This window comes from Lithobates pipiens, unplaced genomic scaffold, assembly GCF_037356315.1.
Source record: "Lithobates pipiens isolate NorthernLeopardFrog02 unplaced genomic scaffold, aLitPip1_a1.2 Scaffold_8, whole genome shotgun sequence".
NCBI classification, from domain to species: domain Eukaryota; kingdom Metazoa; phylum Chordata; class Amphibia; order Anura; family Ranidae; genus Lithobates; species Lithobates pipiens.
Window position 1 is genome coordinate 488,135,770 of NW_027507903.1, and position 27,918 is coordinate 488,163,687.

The 27,918-nt window shown below is 43.0% G+C and overlaps 2 protein-coding genes across 5 annotated transcripts in view; both read right to left on the reverse strand.

Moving 5' to 3' along the window:
• The window catches only part of OVCH1 (ovochymase 1), a 100,449-nt gene extending 83,747 nt beyond the window's left edge, over positions 1-16,702 (reverse strand). For both annotated transcript variants that reach the window (XM_077469004.1, XM_077469003.1), the window contains exons 1-3: positions 16,667-16,702; positions 16,179-16,250; positions 1,034-1,143 (exon numbers count right to left, since the gene is read on the reverse strand). In XM_077469004.1, the coding sequence (XP_077325130.1) occupies positions 1,034-1,143; positions 16,179-16,250; positions 16,667-16,700 (216 nt within the window). In that variant the 5' untranslated portion in view covers positions 16,701-16,702. The remainder of the gene's footprint in view (positions 1-1,033; positions 1,144-16,178; positions 16,251-16,666) is intronic.
• Positions 16,703-20,634: 3,932 nt separating this feature from the next.
• The window catches only part of TMTC1 (transmembrane O-mannosyltransferase targeting cadherins 1), a 113,028-nt gene continuing 105,744 nt past the window's right edge, over positions 20,635-27,918 (reverse strand). For all 3 annotated transcript variants that reach the window (XM_077469006.1, XM_077469007.1, XM_077469008.1), the window contains exon 20: positions 20,635-27,837. In XM_077469006.1, the coding sequence (XP_077325132.1) occupies positions 27,547-27,837 (291 nt within the window). In that variant the 3' untranslated portion in view covers positions 20,635-27,546. The remainder of the gene's footprint in view (positions 27,838-27,918) is intronic.

Below are 27,918 nucleotides of genomic sequence, written 5' to 3' on the forward strand. Positions count from 1 at the left end.
CTTTGAGATTCAGAGTAACCTTGAGGCATCACCACTGGCACTATGAAATCATAAGAGGTCTACAGTGATCCTTAGTGGGCTCAATAGTCTTCTAGGGTCACAGTACCTCTAATGGGAAACTTAACAGAACATTCTAGGTTTACTAAAAATTTGGCTTCATCAATGTAATTTCAAAGCCCATCTCCAGTCATTTTTTTATTAAGTTTTGGATGGAGTGTGGAAGACTTACAATCTGTTTTATTGCTTTTACGTGGTGTTGGACTATTAGTACTGGCCATATGTGATGTCTCATCTCAGTCCATTATTGGCCATTTTCTATGGAAAATGGAAAGAACTGATGCGTTTTGTGAAGGAGGAATTGAGGATGAAGGCCTCTGTGACATAACTTGGATAAGTTGGGATACATTTTGCAGCTCAAACTGTCCAACTGCAATTATCACATGTGGGGTTGTCAGAACTTTGTATTTTTGGTCACTTAAGTACAACATGGGTGCAGATAATTCCCCTATTTGGAAGATTTCCAGCCCAGGTTAACACACAAGAAATGAGACCTGGAGGTGGCAGTCTGAATATTACATGTTCATTTCAACTCCCACCACCACAGACACAATATTGTCCATCATCACTTAAAGATGAATTTCAAGCAGAAATATAATATAATATAATACAATACCACTTTTTTCAAGGTATATTCTCACACACACACAAAAAAAAAAAAAAAAAAAAAAAAAATGCAGGCCTTACAGCTTAGCTTTGTTTTAGTCTGGAGATCATTTGGCTATGTGTTGTGGCAGGGATGTCTGGATCACAAGACTTGCTATGCAGACTTACAGATCCTTGGGCAATAAGACAGTAAACATTTGAATCCAAGTTGTGTATTTCGCTAATTGCCTGGAGCTTAGCTTTAAAAAGGTAAATTGGATGGATGTCTGACATTTTCAACGTTTTTTTAATACAACTTCATTAATATTACATGTTCCTTAGATGTACTTTCTTCACCCTAGAACACCCATGCTTCTCTCATTACACCTACCGTCCAAGGCTGTCCACCTTCCTCAGCATCCTCTCCCCCAATGATACGTGAATTTTGTTGGAAAAAGCTGTCAGCTATCGGCTTCTTTTGCTGAATGCCACACTTCACCTCTGAAAGTAAGACAAAACCATAAATAAAAAGACCACCAAATTAAAAGAGCTTAAAAGCAGAACTCCAGCTTTTCCTCCCTAAAACAGATGCATTGTGCATGTAAATGAATCACAACCCCAATATCAGTGTGTGTGTGTGTGCCTCCTTTAGATGTTTACATTAGGTTTCTGTGTCTGCGTTGCCATGTGTTTTCAAACTGGAAAAGGAGTGACAACGTATGCTTATACTCATCATATTTATGCTTGTACTAAACATTTGTTTGCATCAGTGCATTTCCGAAGACAGATAACGCACAAGAAAACGCACAGTTTGGTTCGCAGTTTGAAACAGTGTCACAATGTGTGGCTCGCTTGCATTACCATTTGTTTGCATCTGTGTGTTTGAGCGAATAGCAACCTGCAAAATAACCCACGCACTTTGCCGTGCATATCAAAAAGTGCAGCAACCAGTGAAGAATATATGTGCTTTATCATGAGTTTCAAAAACAAATGGCAGTGAATGTCAGGTTTGTGTTACCATTCGTTCACATCGGCAGATTTCTAAACACATGGAAATCCACAGCACGCTTGCATTACTTTTCTTTTGCATATGCGCGTTTCTGGATGCATGGAAACCTACAAGAAAATGCGCACCATGCCACGTTTTTCAAAAATACACAGCAATGCTCATTGTGCTTGCACGTTTCCAAATGCACAGCAACCCACAAGAAAATTCAAGCTAGACTTGCTGGTAAATTGTTTTTCAAGAGTCTTTCAGGATAGCACCTGAGTGGCACCACCCACTAGGAAACAGGAAACTCCAAATTTCAAAAGGAGGCTTCTCCCCACAGTTAGTCAGTTGTAGCAGAGTACCGCTGGCCCAAGCTGGAACACATAATCAGACTATGGTTAGTCACAGCATAAACAAACAAAAAAAGGGCGGTCGTTGCTGTCCTGAAAGACTCTTGGAAAACAAGTTAGGAAAAATTCAAGTTAGACTTACCGGTAACTTATTTTCCAAGAGTCTTTCAAGACAGCAACGACCCACCCATTTCTTATTTGTTTATGCTGTGACTAATCATATTCTGATGTGTTCCAGCTTGGGCCGGAGGTACTCGGCTACAACTGACGAGCTGTGGGGAGAAGCCTCCTTTTAAAATTTGCCGTTTCCCATTTCCTAGTGGGTGTAGCCACTCAGGTGCTATCCCGAAAGACTCTTGGAAAACAAAATTACCGGTAATACCGCGTACACACGAGCGGATTGTATGGCGTACTTAGTCCATCATACAATCCGACGGACAGTCCATCGTACTTTCCACTGAACGGACTTGACCACACACGGATACACAAACAGTCCGTCGAAAGCTTGCGCGATGACGTGTACAGCACGTACGACGGGACTAGAAATAGGAAGTCCAAGACACAGCAAAGCACCCTTCCGCCGTGTAAATCCTTTCTGGGCATGCGCCATTCTTAGTCCGTCGAACTAGCATACTGACGACCGTATTGTCCGCTGAAACCAAAGTACGACGGACAGAATTTCGAAAAAACCGAAATTCTTAGTACTCCGGACTGCACGCTGAAAAAGTCCGCTGAAGCCCACACACGAGCGGATTGTCCGCTGAAATGTGTTTCGACGGACTAAGTACGCCATACAATCCGCTCGTGTGTACGCGGCATAAGTCGAACTTGAATTTTCCCTAAAAACTTCTTTCAGGACAGCACCTGAGAGGATAATCGAGACTTCCCAACTAGGGAGGAACAGCCTGCAGGAACTTTCTGCCAAATGCCTGATCATCGGCTGAAAGAAGATCCGGTCTGTAATGACGGACAAACATTGGGTAACTTGACCACGTAGTCACCTTACAAATTTGATCTGGGGCGGCACCAGATTTTACTGCCCATGTAGTGGCCAGAGCTCTAGTAGAGTGTGTTTGTATTCCTGGCGGGGGAAACAGCTTCCGAAATAGCTTATTTTAGCCATCCAGCAATTGAACCCTTTGATGCTTGGTGGCCCTTCCTGTTGCCAGAAAAAAAAAAAAAAAGTGAGTCCGAAGACCTAAAGTCCCTCGTTACTTCCAAGTAATGTAATAAATTCCTCTTACTTCTAAGTACCCCTGCCACCTTGTGTTTATTTCAGGCAGCTCCCGAGGAAGAAGCAGCTAGACCTCTCCGCTTTCTAACGCCCATGTCTCTTTTTAAGTATACCTTAAAGCGGGATTCCACCCTAAAGTGGAACCTCCGCTGATCGGAACCCCCCCCCCCCCCCTCCGGTGTCACAATTGACACCTTTCAGGGGGGAGGGGGGTGGGGGGTGGAGATACCTGTCAAAGACAGGTATTTTCACCCACTTCCGGGCATAGACTCCCACGGGAGTCTACGCCATTTCCTGCCCTGCCGCGCTGTCTGCTGGGACATACACGGGTCCCAGTGACAGCACGGACCATTCCCATTGCGCGGCGCGGCTTGCGCATGCGCAGTAGGGAACCGGGAAGTGAAGCCGATTCGCTTTACTTCCTGATTCCCTCACCCCGAATGGCGGCGGCAGCAGCCGAGGGCCGAGCGGTCGATCGGCCTCGGCATCGCTGGAACCCGGGACAGGTGAGTTTCCATTTATTAAAAGTCAGCAGCTGTAGTATTTATAGCTGCTGGCTTTTAATATTTTTTTTTGGGCGGAATCCCTCTTTAAGGAGGTGAGAAGGTTGTTTAGCAGGAAGCTTGCAGAGTGATAGGTGTGTGGTTTAGTGCAGGCAGTGTTCTCCAGAGGGGGACAGGACAAGGGGAAAAAAAAAAAAAAAAAAGCAAAAAACAAGTTTATTACAGAGACTTCTGTGATGGGGAGAAAAGAATCCATGAGATCTGCGTGTTCTATCCCTTTCCTATCTCTGCTTGCTCCATCTTTAACCCTTTTGGCTCCTCCACATTAATTTTGCCCTCTGAAGAGCAAACATTTAGATTGCTCTTTAGAAAACATTAGGCAGGTGGTGAGAAGGTGTTGTATCACCTCCTCCCCACCTGCTTTAGCTCCTTGAACCGCACACTAGTACACCACAACTGTGCATTGCAGAGCAGCCCTGTTCACTTGCATGGGTTGTGTTCAGTGGTTGGTAGCACCTGCCAAAAGCCAAAAGGTTCCTACCATGACATAAAATGGCACAATGAGTGGGTCTTATGACCCAGGTCTTCGGAGCCGGTCCACAGGTGGGGCCTACCACAGACAAGCCTCCTTGTTTCCCACAGTTATCACAAACTTCGGTCTGATTTTGTCTGTACCCCAAGGTGCAAGGGGCAGATGCTCTTGTCTCTCCCTGGGACTGAAATTTAATCTATACATTTTCTGCAACATTCCCTGTAAATGAGATTCCCTTTGAGGCGGTCAAGAGAGAACATAGTTGTCATAGCTAGTCCTCCACATTGACCAGGAGGCCCTCAGTTTTCCCTGGTCATTCATTTCAGGATACAGAAGACATTTCCCCTCTATAACATATGCAAACTGGGGCTGCAAGCTGGGGCACTAAAAAGGGGGAGGATGGGCAACTCCAGTTGCTCCAGTTTCACGCCAGAGTGATCTCTACTTTTATTGTGTGCGAGAAGACAGACAGACATTCTACTTACAACATCTAGGTCTAATTCGGGAACAAGTTTGCCTTTTCTTGGTAGGGGCGAGAGACGTTGATCGTACTGCCCTTCCAGTGTCAACTGTTCTATTCTTCCTCCAGGCCTTAACCTATCCTCACATAGCTCACGAGTGTGGGCTATATTGGCAATAACACATTTGAAAAGGACCAAGAATCCTTCAGTTTGCACAACTTTTGAGGGCAGTCGTGAGGAGTCGGTCACCAAGGAAGAAAAATCTATTGCAGTTGCTGGATCTCATATCAGTTTAACCGTTTGTTCCAACAGAGCAATTTTCAGTTCAGGCCATCACTTACAAGGCAGTTTCAATTGCAAGAACTTTAAGCAGAAGGTTATCAGAGATTCAAGCTTTTGGAGCTTCAAAGTATTTAAAAAAAAAAAAAAAAGAAGGAGTAGAGTTGGATCTTGTAGATCATTCTGCATCAAACATAGCAACAGTCTGATATTTAACAGACAGCTGGACATTGCCTAACTTTCCTCCAGAACTTCACACAGGAAAGTCACACGTACTGTTCATTTTTAGAACTAAAGGAGTATCTCTCCACAATTGTCCCTTTCAGGTCATACAAATAAACCTTTTCTCATTCCAGTTTGGAATCAAGGGAAATAGGTTACTGCCTGGATCCTAGCAGGCTTGGTTCTGTATATGACTAGAGGTCACGAGCCTCTGTGAGCAGCGGCAGAGCACTCTACCAGAGCGGTTAAAGCCTCATAGGGAACACAATCAAGAGAATCTATGGTGCCCATCTGTACAGGGGTATCACGGTCGCTCCAACATTCCTACTCAAACTTGACGGAATAGACCCGGGGACGTTATCAGAGGACTTTGTAGGAAGGACTATTCAGTCCTCTGTCTCAGAAGAGAAGGTGGGATTTGTCAAACCAATCAGCTAGTTATTTATCACTAGTATGCTGCCATTTTGGCATCAGGAAAACTGAAAATTGTATCAAATAGCTGGAGAGGACTCTGAAAAGCAATCTGAGCATGGATTGCTTTTCAGAGGATCAGCGGTCCTTGCCGCCATCACAAACATGCCCTAATACACGTATGCACATAAACACGTGCAAAAAAAAAAAACCCACACACACGTATAAAGCCATTTAAAAAGTTCTAGTACAGTACCTTTCCTCACACAGCCAGGTGCTGCACTATAGGGGGAAGCAGAGAGTAAAGCACACTCCCCCCTCCCTTTACTTTCACTTTGTTGAGGCTGATGGAGTTCCTTCACATCAGCTGATGTAATCATCCGACAGCCCTTCTCTACCATGATCCCACGGAACACCTAAAGACCTCTGGCGGGACACTGGTTGAGAAAGGCCGATCTAGATGATGCAGAGTGTCACATGGTACAAAGCCACAACTAAACCCAGAATATCAGGAGATCTGCAGACAACAGAGCAACATGGTACAGGAGGTATGATCTATGCTAGGATTGATCATTCCATTCACTTTTAGTAAAAAGAAAGTTGGAGTTTAGCTCTAAACTGGTTGTAAAGGCAGATTTTTTTTCTACCTTAAAGAGAAGTCCCACCCAAAAGTGTAACTTCTGAAGGACCTCCTCTTAACCATTTGGGTGAATGAGTTTCCTGTCCCAGAGGGAGGAGCCCTATGTCTCAGAGGCTGTCCTGGAAGACGATGAGAAAACTGTTATTAGGAGGTTTGTTCAATAAAATTTGAATTATACACTGAATAGTTGATAAAATGAGAATTATGCTGACTGTTTACATCAATTATTTAGGTAAATGAGAAAAATATCATTGGCATAATAATTTGGAACAGGGTGTAAATAGAGTCAATGAATGAAATGGAAAAATAACGTGGACAACCCTTATGAACGATACAACGTATAAATAACTACACTGTCTTAGCGTGCACTCTAAGGAAAACGGGGGGGGGGGGGGGGGGGTGAACCAAAGTGTGGTACTTTAAAACAAAGTATATGGGCAAAGGGTTAGGAGCATTCCTTGGTCCCGATTCTTTAGCCAGCTAAGACGTTGGAGCTCTTTGAAGCAGTCTCTAAGGTGTTAGAGATTATATGTGTCTGACTGTGTAGATCCCAGCGGCTCAGTCTCTGATGACTGCAGCAAATAGTGACAGTCACAGATAATGGCAACAAGGGCTTCCCACCAATCCCAGCAACAAAAGTTCAAACAGATGTCATCTCACTCTCAGTTGCCCATGGTGACACCTGCAATTTGCACTGCAGGGGTGGTATCCTTGTAGATGCTCTGTCTCCTGGCTCACGGCTCTCTCTGGTAGTAATGGCTCCTCTCTCCTTTTCCTCAAAATCACCTCAGCACTTCCTGAAAACTCCCCTTTTTCCTCAGTGTCCTCTGTCTCATATTCAGGAAGGAATAGTCAGCATCTACCTATCTCCATACTGTGGCCAAAAAGGAGTAACTGCATAACAGATAGCATTACATTATAATCTATGCATGTCCTGAATGGGCCAATGACAGAATGCTTGTTACATAGGCAACACTTTTTTTTTGGACAGAGTAAGGCTGAATTCACACCTATGCATTTTTAGTGCATTTTGCAGATTTGCACTACAGAATGTGTTCCATAGGAAACCATGTTAAATGGACTGTAGTGCAAATATGCAAAACACACTTAAAATGCAAAAAAAAGAATCCAGCCTACCATCTGTGTCCCATTGCAGATATTTCCCTTAATTTCCTGCCTCAAACAGGAAGCAAGAGGAAATCTTTGCAAATTAAGGGAATATATTTCACCCCCCCCCCCCCCCCACCACCTGGCCCTCAGAACTAGTATCCCCACTGAAAAATTTCATGGTGGGTCTTAAATATGAAGGGGTGGGTTATATTTAAATTAGGGGGTGCATAAGTTTAGTCAGGCCTAGGACAGCACAACCTAAATACACCACTGGCTAACACTTCATGTTTTGATAATGTGAACAGCACTGTGTCTTCTGTATAGCCAGTGTGAACTTAGCCTTTGGCTGAATTCTGGGCATGAACACTCATTTATTATAGCTCAATAGCCTCAAAGGATACAAATCCACTTTGCATAAAATGCCTTTGTAAAGGTAAATCACTGTGCTGCGAGACACCCCAGCAGGCCCCACCCCCTGCAGAAAACTACAGAAGGGGGCGGAGACAAGACCAGTAGTGACTGAGGGTGGATGCAGAGCATTGCAGTGGAAATACACACAGTCCAAGTGTGATGAAAAAAACGATTGAAAAAAAAAAAGAAAAAGAATGAAATAAACGCAAAGACAGTTCACAAAGTCAGCCCAACTAGGAACACTCACAAGTCCAACAACATGTAGAAAGCAGGTTTCAGATGAACTGACAGTGACTTGAGAAGGGCAGAAGGTGGCCTGGCTGGCTCGTGCCCAAACAGGAAGATGTCCAGAAAAGTTGCGAGCCTTACGCTCATTAGGAACCTTTCCTGCCACCAATTCTTCCCCTACCAGGTGGGGTACCCGCCCCTACTCTACCCACTCACAAAATGCATGCCAAACACACCAAACCTGGGAGTCAGGGCCTTAAATAGTCTCTACCTGATCCAAGATGGCTACCAGAGTCACATGGGGTGGCAGCATCCAATTAGACCCAGGAAACCATAGAGGAACCATGTTCCTCTGGGCTTCCTCGCAAACTGCAGTACGACTGCGGAAGAGCACCACCTGCAGTGGAGAAAGACTGCATCTGCCTACAACTGGTCTTTAAAGCGGTTCTTCACCCTAAAGGGGAAGTTCCGCTAATCTGGATAATCCAGGTATCTGCACCCACTTCCGGGCAGACCGCCGCAGACACTCCGCCCCCCCCCCCCCATTGTGTTCTGGGAAACACACAGTTCCCAGAGACACAGCGGGGGACCATAAGAGACGTGCAGTGCGACTCGCGCATGCGCAGTAGGGAACCGGGCAGTGAAGCTGTAATGCTTCACTTCCCGATTCCCTGACAGAGGATGGCGGCAGGGGGCAGCAGCGAGACGAGCGATAGCTCATCATCTGCCGCCGACATCACTGGACCCTGGGACAGTTAAGTGTGATTTTATTAAAAAAGTCAGCAGCTGCAATATTAGTAGCTGCTGGCTTTTAATATTTTTATTTTTTTATTTTTTTGGTGCAGAACCACTTTAACAACCTTAATACAGTGCCCTTCCTGACCAGACCAATTTTCAGCTTTCAGCGCTCTCACAGTTTGAATGACAATTACTCAGTCATGCAACACTGTACCCATGTGAAACTTGCGTCTTTTTTTCCACACAAATAGAGCTTTCTTTTAGTGGTATTTAATCACTAGTGTGTTTTTTATTTTTTGTGCTATAAATAAAAAAAAAAAAAAAAGTAAATTTTGTGAAAAAAATGCCTTTCTTTGTTTGTCATAAAATTTTGCCAATTAGTAATTTTTCTTCATAAATTTTGGTCAAAATTTATACTGCTACATATCTTTGGTAAAAATAACCCACATTAGTGTATATTATTTGGTCTTTGTGAAAGTTATAGAGTCTACAAACTATATGGTGCCAATCACTGAAAATTGATCACATCTGATCAGGCCTTCAGTACATCAGGTGTACCTCATTTCTTGAGACACTAATGCCCCGTACACACGATCCGAAAATCGTATGGAAAATACCGCTTTCGAAGCGATCGTACGATAATCGGATCGTTAGTACAGAGCTTTCGAGAGCCGATTAGGACAGTACATCCGATATTATTCTATCGGACATGCACAGAATTTTTTTTTCGTACGATGCCAAATCGTACGATTTTCGTTTAATCAGTACAGCTATCGTTCGAAAAATTAGAGTTACGCTTACCGGTAACGTCTTTTCCAGTAGTCTTTCAGGACAGCCACTATGAGAGAGATAGTCTCCTCCTCTTCCTCTGGAAACACTGCGCCAGCCCATAAATTCTTACTTCCCCTGCCGGACCTCAGTTTATATCGAGAATACCTCCGGCCAGCTGGGGAGACACAAGAACACATTAATAACATATTTATCAAATACCATTATCTTGCTGCTCTCTGGTCTTTTGTAAGACTCCCCCCAATTTTCGGGTGGGAACTAGGGCTGTCCTGAAAGACTACTGGAAAAGACGTTACCGGTAAGCGTAACTCTAATTTTCCCTAATCGTCTTTCAGGACAGCCACTATGAGGAGGATAAGAGAGCACTTACCAGTTAGGGTGGGACTACAGCTTGCAAAACCTTTCGCCCAAAGGTCTGCTATGGCAAGGCGTAGAAAACTCTGCGAGGCTTCCGCTATAGGGATGTGTAAATACGCGTCCCTTAGGTCCAGAGATACCATGAAACAGTTGCGGGGCAGAAGCGCCTTTACTGAAAAGATCGATTCCATGCGGAATCTTTTGTATGTCACTGAAGCATTCAGGGGCTTCAAGTTCAGAATCAACCTGAACTTCCCTGAGGGTTTTTTCACTACGAAGATGTGAGAATAAAACTCCCTTCCCTCTTCTGCTTTTGGGACCCTGAGAATAACATCCTGATTCTCCAATTCCCTCAGAGCTTCTAGCAAGGCCTCGGCCTTTACCATGCACCTGGGTAGATGCGTGACAAGGAGCCTTTGAGGGGGTGGTCTTAAGAATTCCAAGAGGTACCCCCTTATTACCCCTAAAATAAATTGATTGGGGGATATTGCACTGTGGTAGAAAGGCCCCCAGTCTTCCTCCCACTGTAGCTGGAATGTGACTGGGTTTTACGGGGCTGGACAGGAGGGCGAAAAATCGCCCCTCCTCTGCCCCTGCCTTTTTGGGGCCAGGTTTTCTTTTTCCCCTCTGGTTTAGAGGTTTCCCTACGCCCCTGCGGACGAAACCCCTTTTTAGTTGGTACGGGGGTTTTCCGTTTAAGAGGAAAGGACTTTTTCCTGTCCGGTCTAGAACAGTCTCTAGCCCTGGGCCAAAAAGGAGGTCCCCGGTCAGGGGTATCCCACATAGCTTTATCTTGGAGGCATTATCCCCTGGCCATGTTTTTAACCAGAGGGCCCTTCTGGCCGAATTGGCTAGAGCCGCCGTTCTGCCCGACATGCGGACGGACTCAGCAGAGGCATCTGCTATGCAAGTGATCCCTCGCAGCATAGTAGGGAAGGATGACAGAATGGTTTCCTTATCTGTGCCTGCCTCAATATGTTGTTGGATCTGTGAGAGCCAGTGCTCTAAATTGCGAGCCACAACTGTAACTGCCATTTCAGGCTTTAGATTGCCGATAGCCGAGTCCCACGTCTTTTTAAGCAGAGAGTCAATCCTTTTGTCCATGACATCTGCCAAGGCCTCCATGTCTTCAAACGCCAAATCTGTGTGTCTGGAGACCTGGGAGAAAGCGGCATCCAATTTGGGATTTTTATTCCAAAGGCATGCCGGGTCCTCTGAAAATGGGAACCTTCTTTTGAGGGATCTAGATAAAAAGGGTTTTCTCTCCGGATCCTGCCACTCCTTTTTAACTGTTTCCATTAAAACTTTGTGCACTGGAAACACCCTTCTTTTTGGCTCCCCCAAACCTGAATACATTTGGTCATGCAGGGTTAGGGGCTTTTTATCCGTCTGGATACCGAGGGTTGCATAAATTGCCTTTACGAGGTCCTCTACCTCATCAAGGGATAATTTATACCTGGAGGCTTTCCTGGACCCGTCCTGGTCCTCCCCCTCGGAACCCTCCTGGGAATCGGAAGAGGAACTGTCTGGAAGTTCCCTGCCTGTCCCTGAAGGGCCTGCAACCTCTGTCCCCCCTGTACTAGCAGGTTGGACCGGAGCAGAACTCTGTGCTAGAGGTGGGGTTGTATCCTGGGGAGATGGACCCGTGGGAAGCTGAAATTTTTCAAAAAGGGACCTAAAAGAAGAGAAGGTGGACGAGAGCTCTTTGACTGAAGCTGCTAGTCCTGACTCCTGTTCAGATTCCCTTTCCCTAACGAGGGAGTCAATACAGCCTTTGCACAACACTTTGGTCCAAGATTCCCCTAAAATGTCCCTACAGGAGGCACACTTCTTTTTAGAGCTATGCGTAGACCTAGTTTTTTCCGTAGCTTTCTAAGGAAAAAAAAAGAAAAAAACAGAAAAAGACAAAGTCAGTCAAAAGCTCGGGATACAACCCTGGGAGTGCACTAGACCCTTTTTTAAAACGAAGGGATCTGAGCCTCCCCCTCCCCCCTGGCCACCCAGGGGGTCTGCCCCCCCCACCCATGATAGAACCATACATTGGGGTGGGGGGATCCTAGATAGAGAGTACCCCTCCCCAGGGTGCTCTTACCTTAGGAATGCTGGAGATAGAGTCTGTCGTTTGAGCCTCAGCTTCTGACATGACTGCAGGTGGCTGCTTACTACAGAGTTCCACGCTGCCTGTGCACGTTCTGAACTCATCTCCAGCTTGTGCCCGGCCCTCCTATCAGCTCCACGACCCGGAAGTCGATCGTATTCGAGGTCAAGCCTTAGTTTCCGCCGGATACGACGTCGCCCGTCGTTCGGCCGGCTCGGTTCAAAGAAAAAAAAGGGGCGGACTGTACCCTTGTACAGGGAAATCTTCCGAACGGCTTGCCAGCTGCGTCCCTGTAGACGCGATAGGAGTCCCCCATGACCTGAAGCCGCGCTCGACTCGGAAGTAGGGTTGCCACCTCATCCCTTTAAACCCGAACACATATGAATTGCACAGGTTCTCTGGCTGATTGAGGTGGTAATTAAACTCACTTGGTGCCTTATCTGCATTTAATTAGCCTCAGAACCTGTGTAATTCATATGTGTTCGGATTTAAAGGGATGAGGTGGCAACTCTACTCGGAAGGGGTGGCAGTACCTGGTGAGGTAAGTAGACCGTTCGACCCGTCCGACACTCGGATGTTTGTTTCGAACGGTTTGAACCCAGCTTTCTCCAAACGAAGCCCCTGCTTCTTTCAACCGGGTTCTTTAACGACAAAACGGCCACAGCCTCCCTGACTGATCGGCCTGGTTCCTTGCACAGTGTCTCCCCGCCAGAGGAAACACTAATAACTGAGGTCCGGCAGGGGAAGTAAGAATTTATGGGCTGGCGCAGTGTTTCCAGAGGAAGAGGAGGAGACTCTCTCTCTCATAGTGGCTGTCCTGAAAGACGATTAGGGAAATGCAATACAAATGCATTACAACACATGACATCACTTCCGAATTTTTTTTCTGTCGTGCGGGAATTTTCGTGACTTTAGTAAACTCATCAGATTCGATCTGAGATTAGCATGCAATAAAAAACAGACGATCATTCGTCCGATAATCTCATCGTGTGTATGGGGCATTACAAGTCAGGAAAGTACAAATACCCCCCAAATGACCCCTTTTTACAAAGTAGACATTCCAAGGTATTAAGCGAGTAGCATGGCGAGTTTTTTTAAGTGGTCATTTTTTTCCCACAATTCTTTGCAAAATTAAGATTTTTTTTTTTCCAAAATTGTCATATTATCAGGTTATTTCTCACACACAGAATATGCATACAACAAATTACACTCCAAAATACATTTTGCTACTCTTCCCAAGTACGGCGATACCACGTGTGAGACTTTTACACAGCATGGCCACATACAGAACACCAACATTGAAGTGGCACTTTCAGACGTTCTACGAGCAAAAATGACGCATCTCATTTCACAGCCACCTATTACACTTTTGAAGGCCCTGGAGCACCAGGACAATAGAATTGCCCATAAAATGACCCCCATTTTTGAACGCAAACACCCCAACGTATAATCTGTGAGGCATAATGAGTCTTTTGAACGGTTCATTTTTTTCCCAGAAGTTTTTGGAAAAAAATGAAAACGCATTTTTTTTTTTTGTTACACAAAGTTGTTAATTTATAAGATATTTCTAACACATAGCATGTATATAGCAAAAATTACACCCCAAAGCACATTCTGCTACTCCTCCTGAGTATGGCGATACCACATGTGTAGGACTTTAACACAGTCTGGCCACATACAGAGGCTGAAGTAGTACGTTCAGGCGTTCTAGGAGCATAAATGACACATCTCATTTCATTCCTACCTATCACACACTTTTGAAGGTCCTGGAGCACCAGGACAGTGCAATTACCCACAAAATGACCCCATTTTGGAAAGCAAACACCCCAACGTATATATTCTATGAGGCATGGACTGCAAATAGGTACTCGGGTACTCTGATGGGCTGCGGCATACACTTTATACTCCCCAAATTTATATTGTGTGGATTTGTCCGTAATGAGTACGTCACACCATTCACATCAGTTTATTTTTGCTCCACGGGGGCTCACAGTTTAGACCCCTACCTCAAATCGCACAACGCAGCATGTTCCATTTTGCACTCAGCATAATGGAACATGCATATTGGAAACAATAGATTTCAGCTTGTAATTACAATTGGCCTACTTTGAGCAAAGCAGCCCAATAGACTTGGCCTGAATGGGTTCCAATGCCAAGCCACTCAGGCTTAACTGGATAACCAAGAGAACAATATTTTCAAATGGAGGAGATTACCATTAGCAACTCCCATAGTATATTCAGGCTGGGCTCCATTAAAACCTACGTTTAGAAAAAAAAAAAAAAAAAAAAAACACCTGGAGGGACCTGTCATTTTCACTGACAGCCCAACTATGCCCACCCTTTCTGGCACCCTCTTCATTCATAGAAGTGGTCCTATAAAAAAAGACCTTGGCATCCTTTTGAACATTGAACATTGTACAGTATTTATAGTCCATCAAACATACAGCATAGGCAGAAGCAATGTACCTCTTGTTTCTTTAATGCCATATATCAAAAGTTCTGGTGTCAGCTTTGCCTTATCTACTTTAGCAGTTGTGGTTTATACAACAGACTATACAGTGGATTCTCCACCTTACACTATACTCTGTGGCCATAAAGTATACTCTATAACATAGGTCTCAGAGTACATCCCCCCCGCCAGGAGACGCCAGCTTCCCAGGCTGGCTCTCCAATTGAGCCATTCATTTTTTTATCTGACTCAAATCGCACATCATCCACACCAAAATGGCATGGGACCCCATTTCTTTCTGCCACACCATAATCTGATTGCATGCTGTTTTGGGGGGGGGGGTCATTCATTTAACATTGACACTCGCGGCAGATCGCACGAACATCATGCGATTTCAATGCGGTGCAGGAAACTCACAGGATTTTCTGTGTTTCCTGCATCGCATATATGTGAACATGTAAAAGCTATAGTATGGCGCCAACAAGTGAGAAGGGCGGGCATTACTGACGAGTGCACAGGTTTATACTTGAACAGCCTCTTCTCGGGTCCCCTGCTGGTGCTCCTGGCTCCTCTTCTCCAAGCGAGTGCCCCAATAGAAAGCTGCTTTTTATGGGGGCACTTGTGTAGGCTCGCTCCTGAGTCTTGTGGTCTGTGTCTTCAAACAGACCATGTGACTTGGCTCCGCCCCTGATCCCTTGTCTCTGGCTTTGATTGACAGCAGCCAAAGGATGAACTTCCACCTGCAAATGTAATTAAAAGCATCCGCCAATTTTTTCTAATTTTAATAAAATGTGTCTCTAATCTATTAACCTTTAGTTTACCCTAATGAGCCCCAATTAACTCCTTCACCTTCTCCCTTCAACTCATTTATTATTATTTTTATTGGTTCATTTCTATTTTATCATGCATTATTATTTGCTTATTAATGCATGCATTTCAGCACTTTTTCTCGGCCTATAAATGCTCCTTTATAAATCGCCATGCACACAAAACTTTGCAATGCTTTGTACTAGAATGATATATTTTGTAATTTTAAAGTAAACAAACTACTATGTATACATTTTATCTACATTAACAATACTTATTTGTAAAAACTTTTTTTTATTTTTTTTTAGGATTTGCTACTTTTTTTGCATTTTTTAAATTGCATAAATATAAACCCCGCCCAAAAAAAAAAAAAAAAACTAATTTGCATTACTTTGTTAGCAAGGGCCCTTTCACACGGGGCAGATCCGCTGGACTGACTCCACCAGCTCAGCGGTAGATCGCTCCGTTGATCCCCTCTGAGCAGCCGGATGACAGGTCCATCTCCACTCACTGTGCAGGGGCAGACCTGTCAGAGCTCTGCTGTTCTCTATGGGGAGATCAGATGAAATCGTTTTCATCCGATCGACAGATGGCGACCTTATCGCCTCCATCTGTTTTGGAGCGATTCTTGTCGTATCGGATGGCAGGCGGGTGTCAGTGCACACCTCTGCCGAAATCCGCCTGCCCATAGAAATCAATGGGTGGTCCGCTTAGACCTACCTGAAACAGGTGGATTTGAGCAGGTCAATCGCGTGAAAGGGGCCTTAAGCAACGACAAACGATTGCCGAATAAACAGTTCCATGGTGGAATAAAATTGCTGCGGCCCCATGGGGGGGGGGGGTGTACACTGTACAGGTGTGATAAGTGAAGTGATTAAAAAATTGGAATTACAGGCAAAGGGGCAAGATGCACATCAGGGACTTACCAGTATCACGCGCTGCCAACCGCCTGCTGGAGATCAGTGTAGACCCATTGGATGGTGTCAGCTTGAAGATAGCTGTATGTAGGTAAAGGATTAATGAGCTCTCTTGTTGGAATAAAGCAATATCTTATCAGTTCACATTGATAAAGCAAATGTTTGCTTGCAGATAAGAGTCAAGAAACACTGCAATTTTTTTTTACCGCTTGCAAATCAAGAATGCACACTTGCAAGCAGGAAAACTCTCTCTCTCTCTATATATATATATATATATATATATATATATATATATATAGTTTCTTGCAAACGTTCAACAATGATGTGGGCTGTATTGTTTGAAATAGTATTGTAATATCAGCAGCTTAGTTTAAGAACCTGTGCAGGTTAAAGCAAAGATTATCCTTTCTACCGAGTCTCTTTTACTCAATAAATATAATTGACCTCCATAGATACACAGGAGATCTGATATAAAATCACATTGTATAGTATCTCACCCCCTGACAGGACCAAGCTAGCAAGGAACAACATACACACTGCCATCATTCTGAAGAATGGGGCTGAGTTTTCACATTTATCAGGTGTGGAGATTACAGCAGATGGCAGTCAGGTGCTTCAGAGCTCAGGGCTGCCTGAAAGTGGACTTGTCATTAAATATATTCTTCCTTAGTGATGTGTCAATGTAAAGCCTCATACACACAACCGCACAACCGTGGACCTTTGTCCGAAGGGCGTTGGCCCAAACTTGTCTTGCATACACACGGCCACACAATTGTTGGCCAACAAATACGAATGTATTTATAGTATCCATAGTGATGTACTACATGGTTTTTCAGCTCTTTAGTGCCACCCTTTGGTATCCTTCTGCTAATTTCATGTTGGTAGAAGTTTAGTGAGTGTTGATTTGCGCTTTTTATTTTGCGATTTTCAGTCTGCACTTTTCATTTTGCGCTTTTCATTTCGTGCTGTTCAGTTCGTTTCTGGACGGCCGTTCGTCAACCAGCCATGTTGCGGAATCGGAGGAGATAAAGTGTTATTTATTATTGGCCTCGGAGGTATTGCTTTGACATAATTTTTTTGGCTGAATAATAATGATTTGATTTGGTATATTTTCTATATTTTTGGATGCATAGAATGTACTTTTTGGTTAAGTTCTATCGGAAGATAGCACGTCTAATTTTATTTGTTTTCTTTTTTTATTGCACAATAAAAATATTGTGGAGAATAATACTTGGTTATATGTTTTACTTCAAATGACAGTTTGGGAGTAGGCAATTACATTTAAAAAAAATATAATGTAAAATTGACAAGGGACACCAACATAGTTGTATCTTTGATCTTAAAAACTATGGGATAATAGTGTTGTGGTAACTTGCCCAAATAAAAAATAAAAAAAAACATAATAATATTATTCTTGATATCACTAGAAAAAAAATCCCTTGAAAATGAGTTTGCAATAACTCCATCAGTATCACCAGCAAAGCAGCTTCATTATTATCCCATTATAGAAGAAGAGAATGTGCGCTGCATTTCGAGATTTCATAATTTTCCACGTCACGAATGTTAATTCTCCATTACGAACGCTAGTTTACAAGACCGACCGCTTCTGGCTCATCCTTGCTTCCAAGCATGTGTGTTTGTACTTTGGACTTTTGTCCAACGGACTTGTGTACACACGTTTGGAAAATCCGACAACAGACCTTTGTCTGCGGAAAATTTGAAAACCTGCTATTCAACATTTGTTGGCGAAAAGTCTGAGAAAATGTGTCCGATGGAGCGTACACACAGTCGGATTTAACGCCATCGAATATTTCCCATTGGAAAGTCAGATCATGTGTACGAGGCTTAACACTTCCAGGTAGTTATTGCCTCTCACAGTAATCACCCTGACAATGCCTTCATCAGCTTTTCTCTCCAAAAGGACAGCACCATCTTTGTTCCATCATCATCACTGTCACAGATCAGCCACGGCTGCAGTCTCTCACCTCAATACAATTTTGTGTGAACTGAAATTCAGATTTATGGGTAGCCAATTACCCTACGTTTACACCTATGCGTTTTTTTAGCGTTTTGCAGAAACGCACTACAGTTCATTTAGCATGGTTTCCTATAGATGTAGTTCACATCTGTGTGTTTTGCGTCACTGCGTTTTTTGTAAAGGGTAAGGGACATTTTTTTCCCACAGCAGATTGCATTTTACGTGTAATAAACTTCAATGGAGCTGCACCAAAAACACAAATGTTTCATTTTTGTTCTGTTTTGCAGGTTTTTTTCTCTTTAAAACACTGTGTATAGCTGGTTGCTAAGGAGTGGGTGGGATGCCAACCTTCTCATCCTTAACAACCAATGACTGATCATCAGCTAAATGTAAAAAAAAAAATTGCCGGGAAAAAAAAATTTAAATCAGGGAAAAAACGGTGTGGAGTTCCCCCCAAAATCCATACCAGACCCTTATCCGAGTATGCAGCCCAGCAGGTCAGGAAAGGGAGGGGACGAGTGAGCACCCCACCCCCTTAGCATTGGCAGGGGTGCTTTGGGGCAGGGGGGCTCCCAACGCACCTTTTCCTCATGTTTATGGGGACAAGGCCTCTTTCCCACAACCCTGAGCAGTGGTTGTAAGGGTCTGCGGGCAGGGGGATTATCGTAATCTGGAAGCCCCCTTTAACAAGATCCCTGCCCCACCCCTGCATTGTACCCCTACTCATTCACAAAAAAGTGTCAAAAAGAAATAAAAGCACACACACAGTTTTTGACAATTCCTTCAACAAAAATAAAAAAACAACATCCCCTGAACTAGACCTATCATCAATCACGCCACCTGCCACACCGCCCATGATAAAAGGCTAACCGCCAACTGCCTGCTCCTCTATCGGAACAGTTCTTAAATAGGTAAGGGACGAGGGCCAGTCGGCAACATCACCTGGTCGCACCACCCCTGTGACATCTTTTACCAGTGCATGCTAGACCACTGATGTCACATGGGGGCCCCACCCCCTTACCTATTTACAGGTATAACTAAAGGCATTTTTTCTTGTTTTAGAGGGCAGAGGGATTAGAATGATTGTCAGTTTTTATTGCTGTCTATGCCCCCGTTCACCTTTTCTAATTGTCCGGTTTACCATTATCATTAACTGCTTGCCGACCATATATTGTATATATACGGTGGCAAGGTAGCTCTCCTGCACTGGATCAGGTACCTAGTATGTGATCCAGCACTTCTGGTTTGGGGGCACGCCCGCGAGCTGCCGGCAGGCTGCTACTGCTGTGATTATTCACAGCGGGAGCAGATCAGCGTATACTGTGGACTTGGAAAGTAAAAAATATTGTTTTGTTTTTTTCCATTTTGGTCTGTTTTTGTTTATATTGCAAAAAATTTAAACTACTGTGGTAATCAAATACCAACAAATGAAAGCTCTGTATGTGGGAAAAAAGGACATACATTTTATTTGGGTACAGTGTCACATGACTGCACAATTGTCAGTTAAAGTAATGTACTGCAGTAACGCAAAAAATGGCATGGTCTGGAAGGGGGTAAATCTTCCGGAGCTGAAGTTGTTAAAAGTGAAAATAAAAGCCACATTTTAGGTTGTCCCCAGAAATAAAAGCCAAATTTTAGGTTGTCCCCAGAAAAATAATAGAGGGGAAATGTTCCAATGGGGACACTAGTTCTGGTGACCTGGGAGTCCCCAAGGAATACCCTTAATTTGCAGGGATTTCCTCTCACTTCCTGTTTGGCTATGGGACAGGAAGTAATGGGAAATCTCTCCAATGGGAAAAAAAAGGTTAATAAGAGGTTATAACCCTCCAACCCTCCTCTATCCAAAATGAAAAAAAAATAAAGTTATACCTATAGTTCTACTTAAAAAACTGTCAAAAGAAGCAGGCAGTCAGTGGTTAGTCATTTTTTTGGGGGGTTGGTGGTGCAGCGTGATTGATGATGGATTTACATCAGGGTTTTTTTTTCTTTTTTAATAAAGGAATTATCAAAACTTTGTGTGGGTTTTTATTTTTTATTTTTGACACTTCTTTTGGTGAATGAGTAGGGGTACAATGTACACTATACTCATTTACAAGAGGAGGGGGGTGGGATCTGTGGGCCCCCTTGTTAAAGGGGGCTTCCAGATTCCGATAAGCCCCCTGCCTGCAGACCCCGACAACCGCCGTCCAAGGTTGTGGGGAAGAGGCCCTTGTCCCTATGTGGTGCGTGTCTAAGTACTGCAGTGAAGTGCTTTTGAAAAATGCGACATGTTTTTTTTTTTGGGGGATTTTAGTTTGTTTGGAGGTCCAAAAATGGCAGCACACCCAAACACATATAACATATGTTTTGATACGTTTTGATGTGTTGGCACCAATTATTACCAAGCATTGACCAAGGCTGTCCATTCCAAATCCTAAATTCAAAGATGCATTGAAAATGTACCTCAACACTCAAGCAAACATCTTAATACTCAAAGGAAACACACGCTGATGTTCTTGCTTTATTTGACATAACATAAGACCACATAACACAGCCATTTCTGTAAAGGTAAAGCAAAATATGAAATTCTTAACACAAAATCCATCAAATACTCTTCCCTCCAAAAAAAAAAAAAAAAAAATACACTATTGCACTGTTGAAAGAAGAATTTCTACATAGCAAACTTTTTAAATAAATAAAACCTGAAGGTAATAATTAGATGTGCTCTAGGCGGTGACCTGCATTGCATTTTGCCATTCCATTATATATGTGCTACAATTACTAATAGAAGCTGTATCTCTACTGTATTATGTTATATATTTCTTTCAGGAAAAATATTCTTTACTTTGCATGTTTTAGACATTTTAAATAGATTAATATGCCACTGTAAAAAAATAATTTCAGCAAAATGTATAAAACTTTACATATTCCAATAAAATACATACATACATACATATAACATTTAATAATTTATGAGGGTATTAATATATATATATATATATATATATATATATATATATATATATATATATAGGGTTGTTGCTGTGCTTTGAAAATAATTAGGATTTTTTATCAATTTTGGACCTTGCATGGAAATGGAAAAAATCAGTTCCTTGCACCTTGGCATGCTGACCTCCTAGGGGGATGTCACTGAGCCCAGCAAAGGATCATGGCAACACAAAGGAGGCCAAATCCAATAACAATGTATTATTCAACAGTTGAGGCCCAGGGACAGCACCATCTTCTAGGTAAACACATGGAAAGCCAGGAAGTAATATTTCTTGATGGGATGGAGGCTTCAGCATAAGCTGCAAAGTCTGCTTTAATGATATAAAATATATAAAGCTCATTGGAAACAATGCTAAATTCCAAACTCTAGGCCAAAAAATACATTTGAAATATATATTTTTATATTCTCATGAATGGAGCAGCGTTTGGCAGTGCAGGCAAGCAGGAAAGGTGTTACTTTTCCTTTTTTGCAGGGACAGCGTTATGGACAATTTAGATTTTGTGCATGACCCTTTTTTCACAACATAATACATTAGAACAGTACATGCATTGTGGTGCACTGCAGTGTGTCAGGCTATACTGTATAATGCGTTGGGGTACCATTCACAATGAACGCCACTGCAACACACTGCACTTAAGAGTCGGTTTACACTGAGGCAGCGCGACTTGCAGCACGAGTGCCTCAGGCGACCGGGATCCGACTTTAGCGGCGACTTGCAAAATGACTTCTGTATAGAAGTCAATGCAAGTCGCCCCAAAAGTCGTACAGGAACCTTTTTCTAAGTCGGAGCGACTTGAGTCGCTCCGATTAGAATGGTTCCATTGCACAGAACGGGACGCGACTTGTCAGGCGGCTAAGTCGTCTGATGAGTCGCCCCTGTGTGAACCGGCTCATAGAGTAGGTGCTTTGCCATGTGTTGTGACAATGCACACTAAGTTGCATTTTCGCACATGTTGTCACTCACAATGCATAAGTATGAATGGGCCCTCAACAGTAACTACAAAGCTATACTGAAGAGTAGGTTTTTCATATCTGCCTTGTTGTATTCATTGAGCCACATAACATTACAGAAGATTACAAAGAGCTTGGGAAGGTTCTGGCTAAGTTCATCTGCCTGACATACGAGTTTAAAGCCCTTCACTTAAGTGATGCAAAAAAACAGACACTCTGCATGCAGTAAAGGGAACACTTCGGTCACAGCACACACTGTCCGGGAATTGGATAGGTATCAATGCCTCAATCAAAACACACAAAAGGAAAAACTTTGGGATTTCATGTTTTTTTGTTTGTTTTGTTTTTAAAGCTCTTGTGCGATATCCATTTTTCCTTCCTCATTCCAGAATCTTTACTGCCTTTTGGCATAAACTCCACATGAAAAACTTCTTTAACTTTGTATTTACATATATTATATACACATATATAATTGTCATCTATGAACATCTTGGTGTCTTTGACACCGTATCTCTATGTTTTATCGACTTTGCCAAGACTGAAAGTGTAACTACAACCAAAGCTCTTTTTCAAAAGGGTGTGGAAGGGTTACAACCATTACATTGCTGTCTGAGGCCCCGATAGGGAGATTCATCTCTAATTTCTGTCTCAGTGACACCCTGTTATATCCCAACATATGCATACATTCCAAGAGTCCCAAATGTGTGGGGTTGCCCTGCATTTTCACCTTGGTCCTGCTGTAATGTGTACAGAGACTTGTTCCACATAGCCCTGCCTGCTGTCTAATTACCATACCTTCATCTGTCACATTTATCCTCTCCTACTACATCTTGCTGTAGTCATTCCTGCCACTGTTATACTGTGCCCACAGCGCATTCATATGTAAATCACCATTGGCCTGCTCTTTGTGTGCAGGAAGTAGGAAAGGAACAGGTCCTCGTCTGGAGCAGAGAAGACAGTAAAGCAGCTGGTGTTAGAGAGAGAGGTGTGATGCCACTCACCCACTTTGTCCTCCCACGCTATACACTCTGTCCACCCACGCTATACACTCTGTCCACCCACGCTATCCACTCTGCTCACCCACGCTATCCACTCTGCCCACCCATGCTATCCACTCTGCCCACCCACGCTATCCGACCCACGCTATCCGCTCTGTCCACCCACGCTATCCACTCTGCCCACCCACTGTATCCACTCTGCCCACCCACACTATCCACTCTGCCCACCCACTGTATCCACTCTGTCCACCCACGCTATCCACTCTGTCCACCCACTCTGCCCACCCACACTATCCACTCTGTCCACCCACTCTATGCCCTCTGCCCACCCACGCTATCCACTCTGCCCACTCACACTATCCACTCTGACAACACCAACGCTATTAACTCTGTCTACACACGCTATCCACACTGTGCACTGACACAGTCTCTTGGGCACTGTGGTAGGAGGCGATGAGGGGCTAGCCATTTTAAGATGGAGGTGAGGGTCTATTTTCCTCATTCTGTGCACAGTGCTATATTTTGCATATTCCTGGCCCCTTAACCGTTGTATGTTCATACTACTGACCTATGCACTGCATACGCTATGTTGTACATTATACTACCGATTCCTGCACTGTATACACAGTATACTCCGCTGTGCATTATACTACTGATCCCTGCAGTGCATACTTTCAACCCATCAGCATCTAAAACAGGTTTCCCAATGCTCAGCAGAACGGTCAGTTGTCAAATTATGTTTTCTAAATATTTTATGGCAAAATAATTTGCATTGAAATATGGTTTACCAGGATGGTCTGGGGGAATCTCCCAGACAGTGATAAAAGGGGTTCTAATGATTCTCTAATCTATTAGAAACGGTATAAAAAAATAAAAAATAAAGAAAATGACTGGGATTACACTTTTCAAAAGGAATACGGTCTTCAAAGTCTTTATACTTTCCACATGTACTTGGCTAAAGTTTCTATGAAAATTTAGAAGCATAATATTTTTGTAGAAGGAAATATTTTAACTTCTGTGAGCCTTAATTAACTCAAGCTGCGTAGTTAATCTTGCCCTTAGGTGACCATTTTGCTTTGTTGCCAAAAACACCTTATCTTACTGACAAACCTTAAATTACAACTCTGGAGATTGTTGGAAGAGAGAGGTCATTTAAAGTGGCGTACCACCCAAAAGTGGAACTTCTGCTCGCTGTACTCCTTCCTTCGGAGGAACGACATAGGATAACTGTTTTTCATAAGTATCCTGTCCCCACTTTCGGGAGCCTCAGCTGCAGGTATTTGCATCAGAGGAGAGGAGCCTTGCGCAGGCGCAGTATGGTTCCCGGCATAAGGCTGATGGAAACATGAGCTGTGGTGCTGACAACGCTGGACTCCAGGACAGGTAAGTGTCCAATTATTAAAAGCCAGCAGCTGAAGTATGTGCAGCTGCTGGCTTTTAATTTTTGCAGCGGTGGGCGGACCTCCGCTTTAAAGGGGTCCTTTTAGGATGGCTGTTTGCCGTTACAGTTGTGGCTCATATCCAGTGTAGAGGTGCTTACATGTATTAGAGAACAATTAGTAAGAGGGGGACATGTCTATGTTTTTAGAACCCATTGTGGCTCTGGCTGGCACTTCCTGGCCAAACCTGCTTGGAATGCAATGTATCATTTAAAGACCAAGCCTTTTCTTAATTTTTGCCTGAATTCGCATCAGGACCGCACCCAAAAGAGTACAGGACCCTTTTGGAAACCACACCATGGCCGCTCTGGACATGTATAAACCAGTTCCATTTAGAGACGGTCATACTCGCATGACATGGGAATTGGATGCGGTGAAAACCATATGTGAACCTGGCCTTAATCAGTATTTTTTGCTACAAAATTACTTGTAACCCCCAAACATTATATATGTATGTATTTTTTTTTTTTTTTTTTTTTTTTTTTTTAGCAGACACCCTAGGGACAAAATGGTGATCGTTGCCTTTTTATGTCACACAGTATTTGTGCAGCGGTTTTTCAAATGCAATTGTTTTGGAAAAAATACACTTTATCACATTTAAAAAAAAACACAATATATTCCCCAATTTTTTTGTAAAATATGAAAGATGATGTTATGCTGAGTAAATAGATACCTAACATGTCACGCTTTAAAATTGTGCACGCTCGTAGAATGATGATAAACTATGGTGCTAAAAAATCTCAATAGGTGACGCTCTAAATTTTTTTACAGGTTACCTGTTTAGAGTTACAGAGGAGGCCTAGCACTAGAATTATTGCTCTCACTCTAACATTTGCAGCGTTACCTCACATATGTAGTGGGAACACCGTTTACATACGCACACACACAATCAGCATATGCATGCGCTTCTGTGCGCAAGCACTGTGGGATGGGGAAGCTTTAAAAAAAAAAAAATCCTTATTTCTTTTATTTTTTTAATTTTTAAACTGTCCCTTTTTAATTTTATTTTTTTATTTATTATTTTTTGGATCACTTTTATTCCGATTACAGGGGATGTAAACATCCCTTGTAATATAAATAGGGAGGACAGGTCCTCTTTATGGAGAGATCTGGGATCAAAAAGATCCTAAATCTCTCATTTACCTTTAACAGCAAAAGATTTAAAAAAAATATGTTTTCTTCCACCATGGACCAGAAGTGATGTCATGATGTTGCTCTGCTCCTCCAAGGCCATAGAAGCGATCAAAGGCAATCTAGTCTTTTATCACCTCTGTGACCAGCCGGCCGCATCGTCGGATCATTTCTTGGGTGTGCGTATAAAGACTGTAAGCCTGAGAGACACTGGTGAGCAATAGGAGGGGACATTATGAGCAGCTCATGAGTAAGCTAGCCGCCGACTGAAAAAAAAAGATACTGGGGTTATGGCTGATAGCCATAAATGCATTAAACCACTTGCAAATGTATATATACATATTGTGGTTGGCAAGTGGTTAAGTTGATCACTGTGGATAAATTGTGGATAAATGGCCTGGCGACAAAGACATGAACCTAAATAATAACGGTGCATATTTATCTCCTTGTAGGCCTACATGCTAATGCTAACTGGTCATGGTTCTTTCATGTCATTAAACAGGCTCTCATGGTGGGTAACAGAAGAATGTGTATATGTTTTTTGTATGGCAAGGACAAACTGTTCTAACAAATGATGATAAACCTAAACTAATAATATACTACTGTAATTTTGCAGAGAGATATTCCCCAACATAGACCACCATTTAATGTCTGTAGAGTGCTTAGAGCCTGACCCTGTCCAACCTCAAACCCAGAGTGCCCTCTAAAGCATTGTTCTGTGAGTCAGACACTTATATCTGACTTCACTGGATGAGAGCCTGGGTCGTGACTGCTAAAAGAGCCATCATGACAGGTTTAGCCCCTCTCTGACAATATTTGACAGGAGCATCTACTATTGCAGGTTGGGAGGAACATTCGTACATTATACAACAGCCTTCATTGTCCCTGAAAATTATACAGTTGACTGCAACTTGTGCAATCGGACATGAAGAGTGAAATCAAGAAGATTTTGACAGCTATTGACAGAAAGTCCCACATTCCTGTGTATGAGCCCTACACTGAATGGCCATCTAGTGTTTAGATCTCAGCCTATTGGTAGCAGTAAAAGTAACTCATCGTGAGTAAGTTCAAAACAAAAGTGATTTAGAAGATGGAGACCTTTTTTTTTTAAACTTTCCATTCCACCAATACAAACAACAGGGATGTCATCTCAGGGTTACCATAGACAGGCAAATGCTTTGCTAACATTTACAGATGTAGTCACTTTCCTGTAAAATGTATCCTGATTTGTGCAATATGCAGTGTGAAAGCTTTGTTCCCTTCTCTCTCTCCATGGAAAAGGCAATAATCAACTATGAGTCATAAACAGAATTTTCATCATCTTAGAAAGTCTCAGATCTCAATGTTTCAACTACAGAGCCCAAAGTTCAAAATGGCTTCCATTCTTCATCTGGGCCAGTGGAAGGGTGAGATGGATGGTGTTTCAGTAAATAGATAGGTATAATGACACAAATCTTGACCATTCCTGTCAAAGTTGGAGCATGGCCATGCCTTCATCTGACTAATTTTGGTCCTTTAATGTAACCAACAGGACAGCTTGGAGGCTGGAAGGGGGCCCTCCCAAGACATATTTTTACAAGAAAGGTTAAGATGCGCATGTAACGTCAGGTGCCTTTATCTTGATGGTATTCACTGAAGGGAATCTCTGTTTAGACAGTTTTTTTTCTTTTTTACCATATGTCTACTCTGACTTCCTCTCAAAGAAGAAATTAAATAACTGACAGAAAAGGGCGAGGTTTTCCCTCCATTCTATCACTGTCAGTTCATCTTGTGCTTTCCATCTGTCTTCCATCTTTGTAGGATCACTGGTGTCCTGGCTTGTGGCATCATCTAAATTTTGAGCGAATGCATTTTCCCATCTATTTCTCTAGGAATCTCTTCAATTTCTCCATCAAACCTGTCCCGTTGTTCTCCTCTCTTTCATCTTCTGTGGTCTTGTCCCACTAAATTCTTTATCTTGAATGGTTCTTATATGCGTCCTGCCCTCCCCTCTGCTGAATGTCTTCTCTTGTTTCTCAGTGTTATCTCTTGTTACCTGTTGTTCATCAGAATCTTTTGCCTTTGCTACATGTATTTTGCTTTCCAAGCGCTCTAGTTTTGCCAGATTCTCTTTTAATAATTTGCTTTCGGGTTCCAAAACTGCTGCCTTCGCATAATAGGTTCGGGCGGCGGTGTAATCACCCTGCAATAACCAAAGAGTGAGTGTAAAGACCAATTACAAATGACCACGGAAGAAGCTTCTATCTGCCCCACCATTTGTATA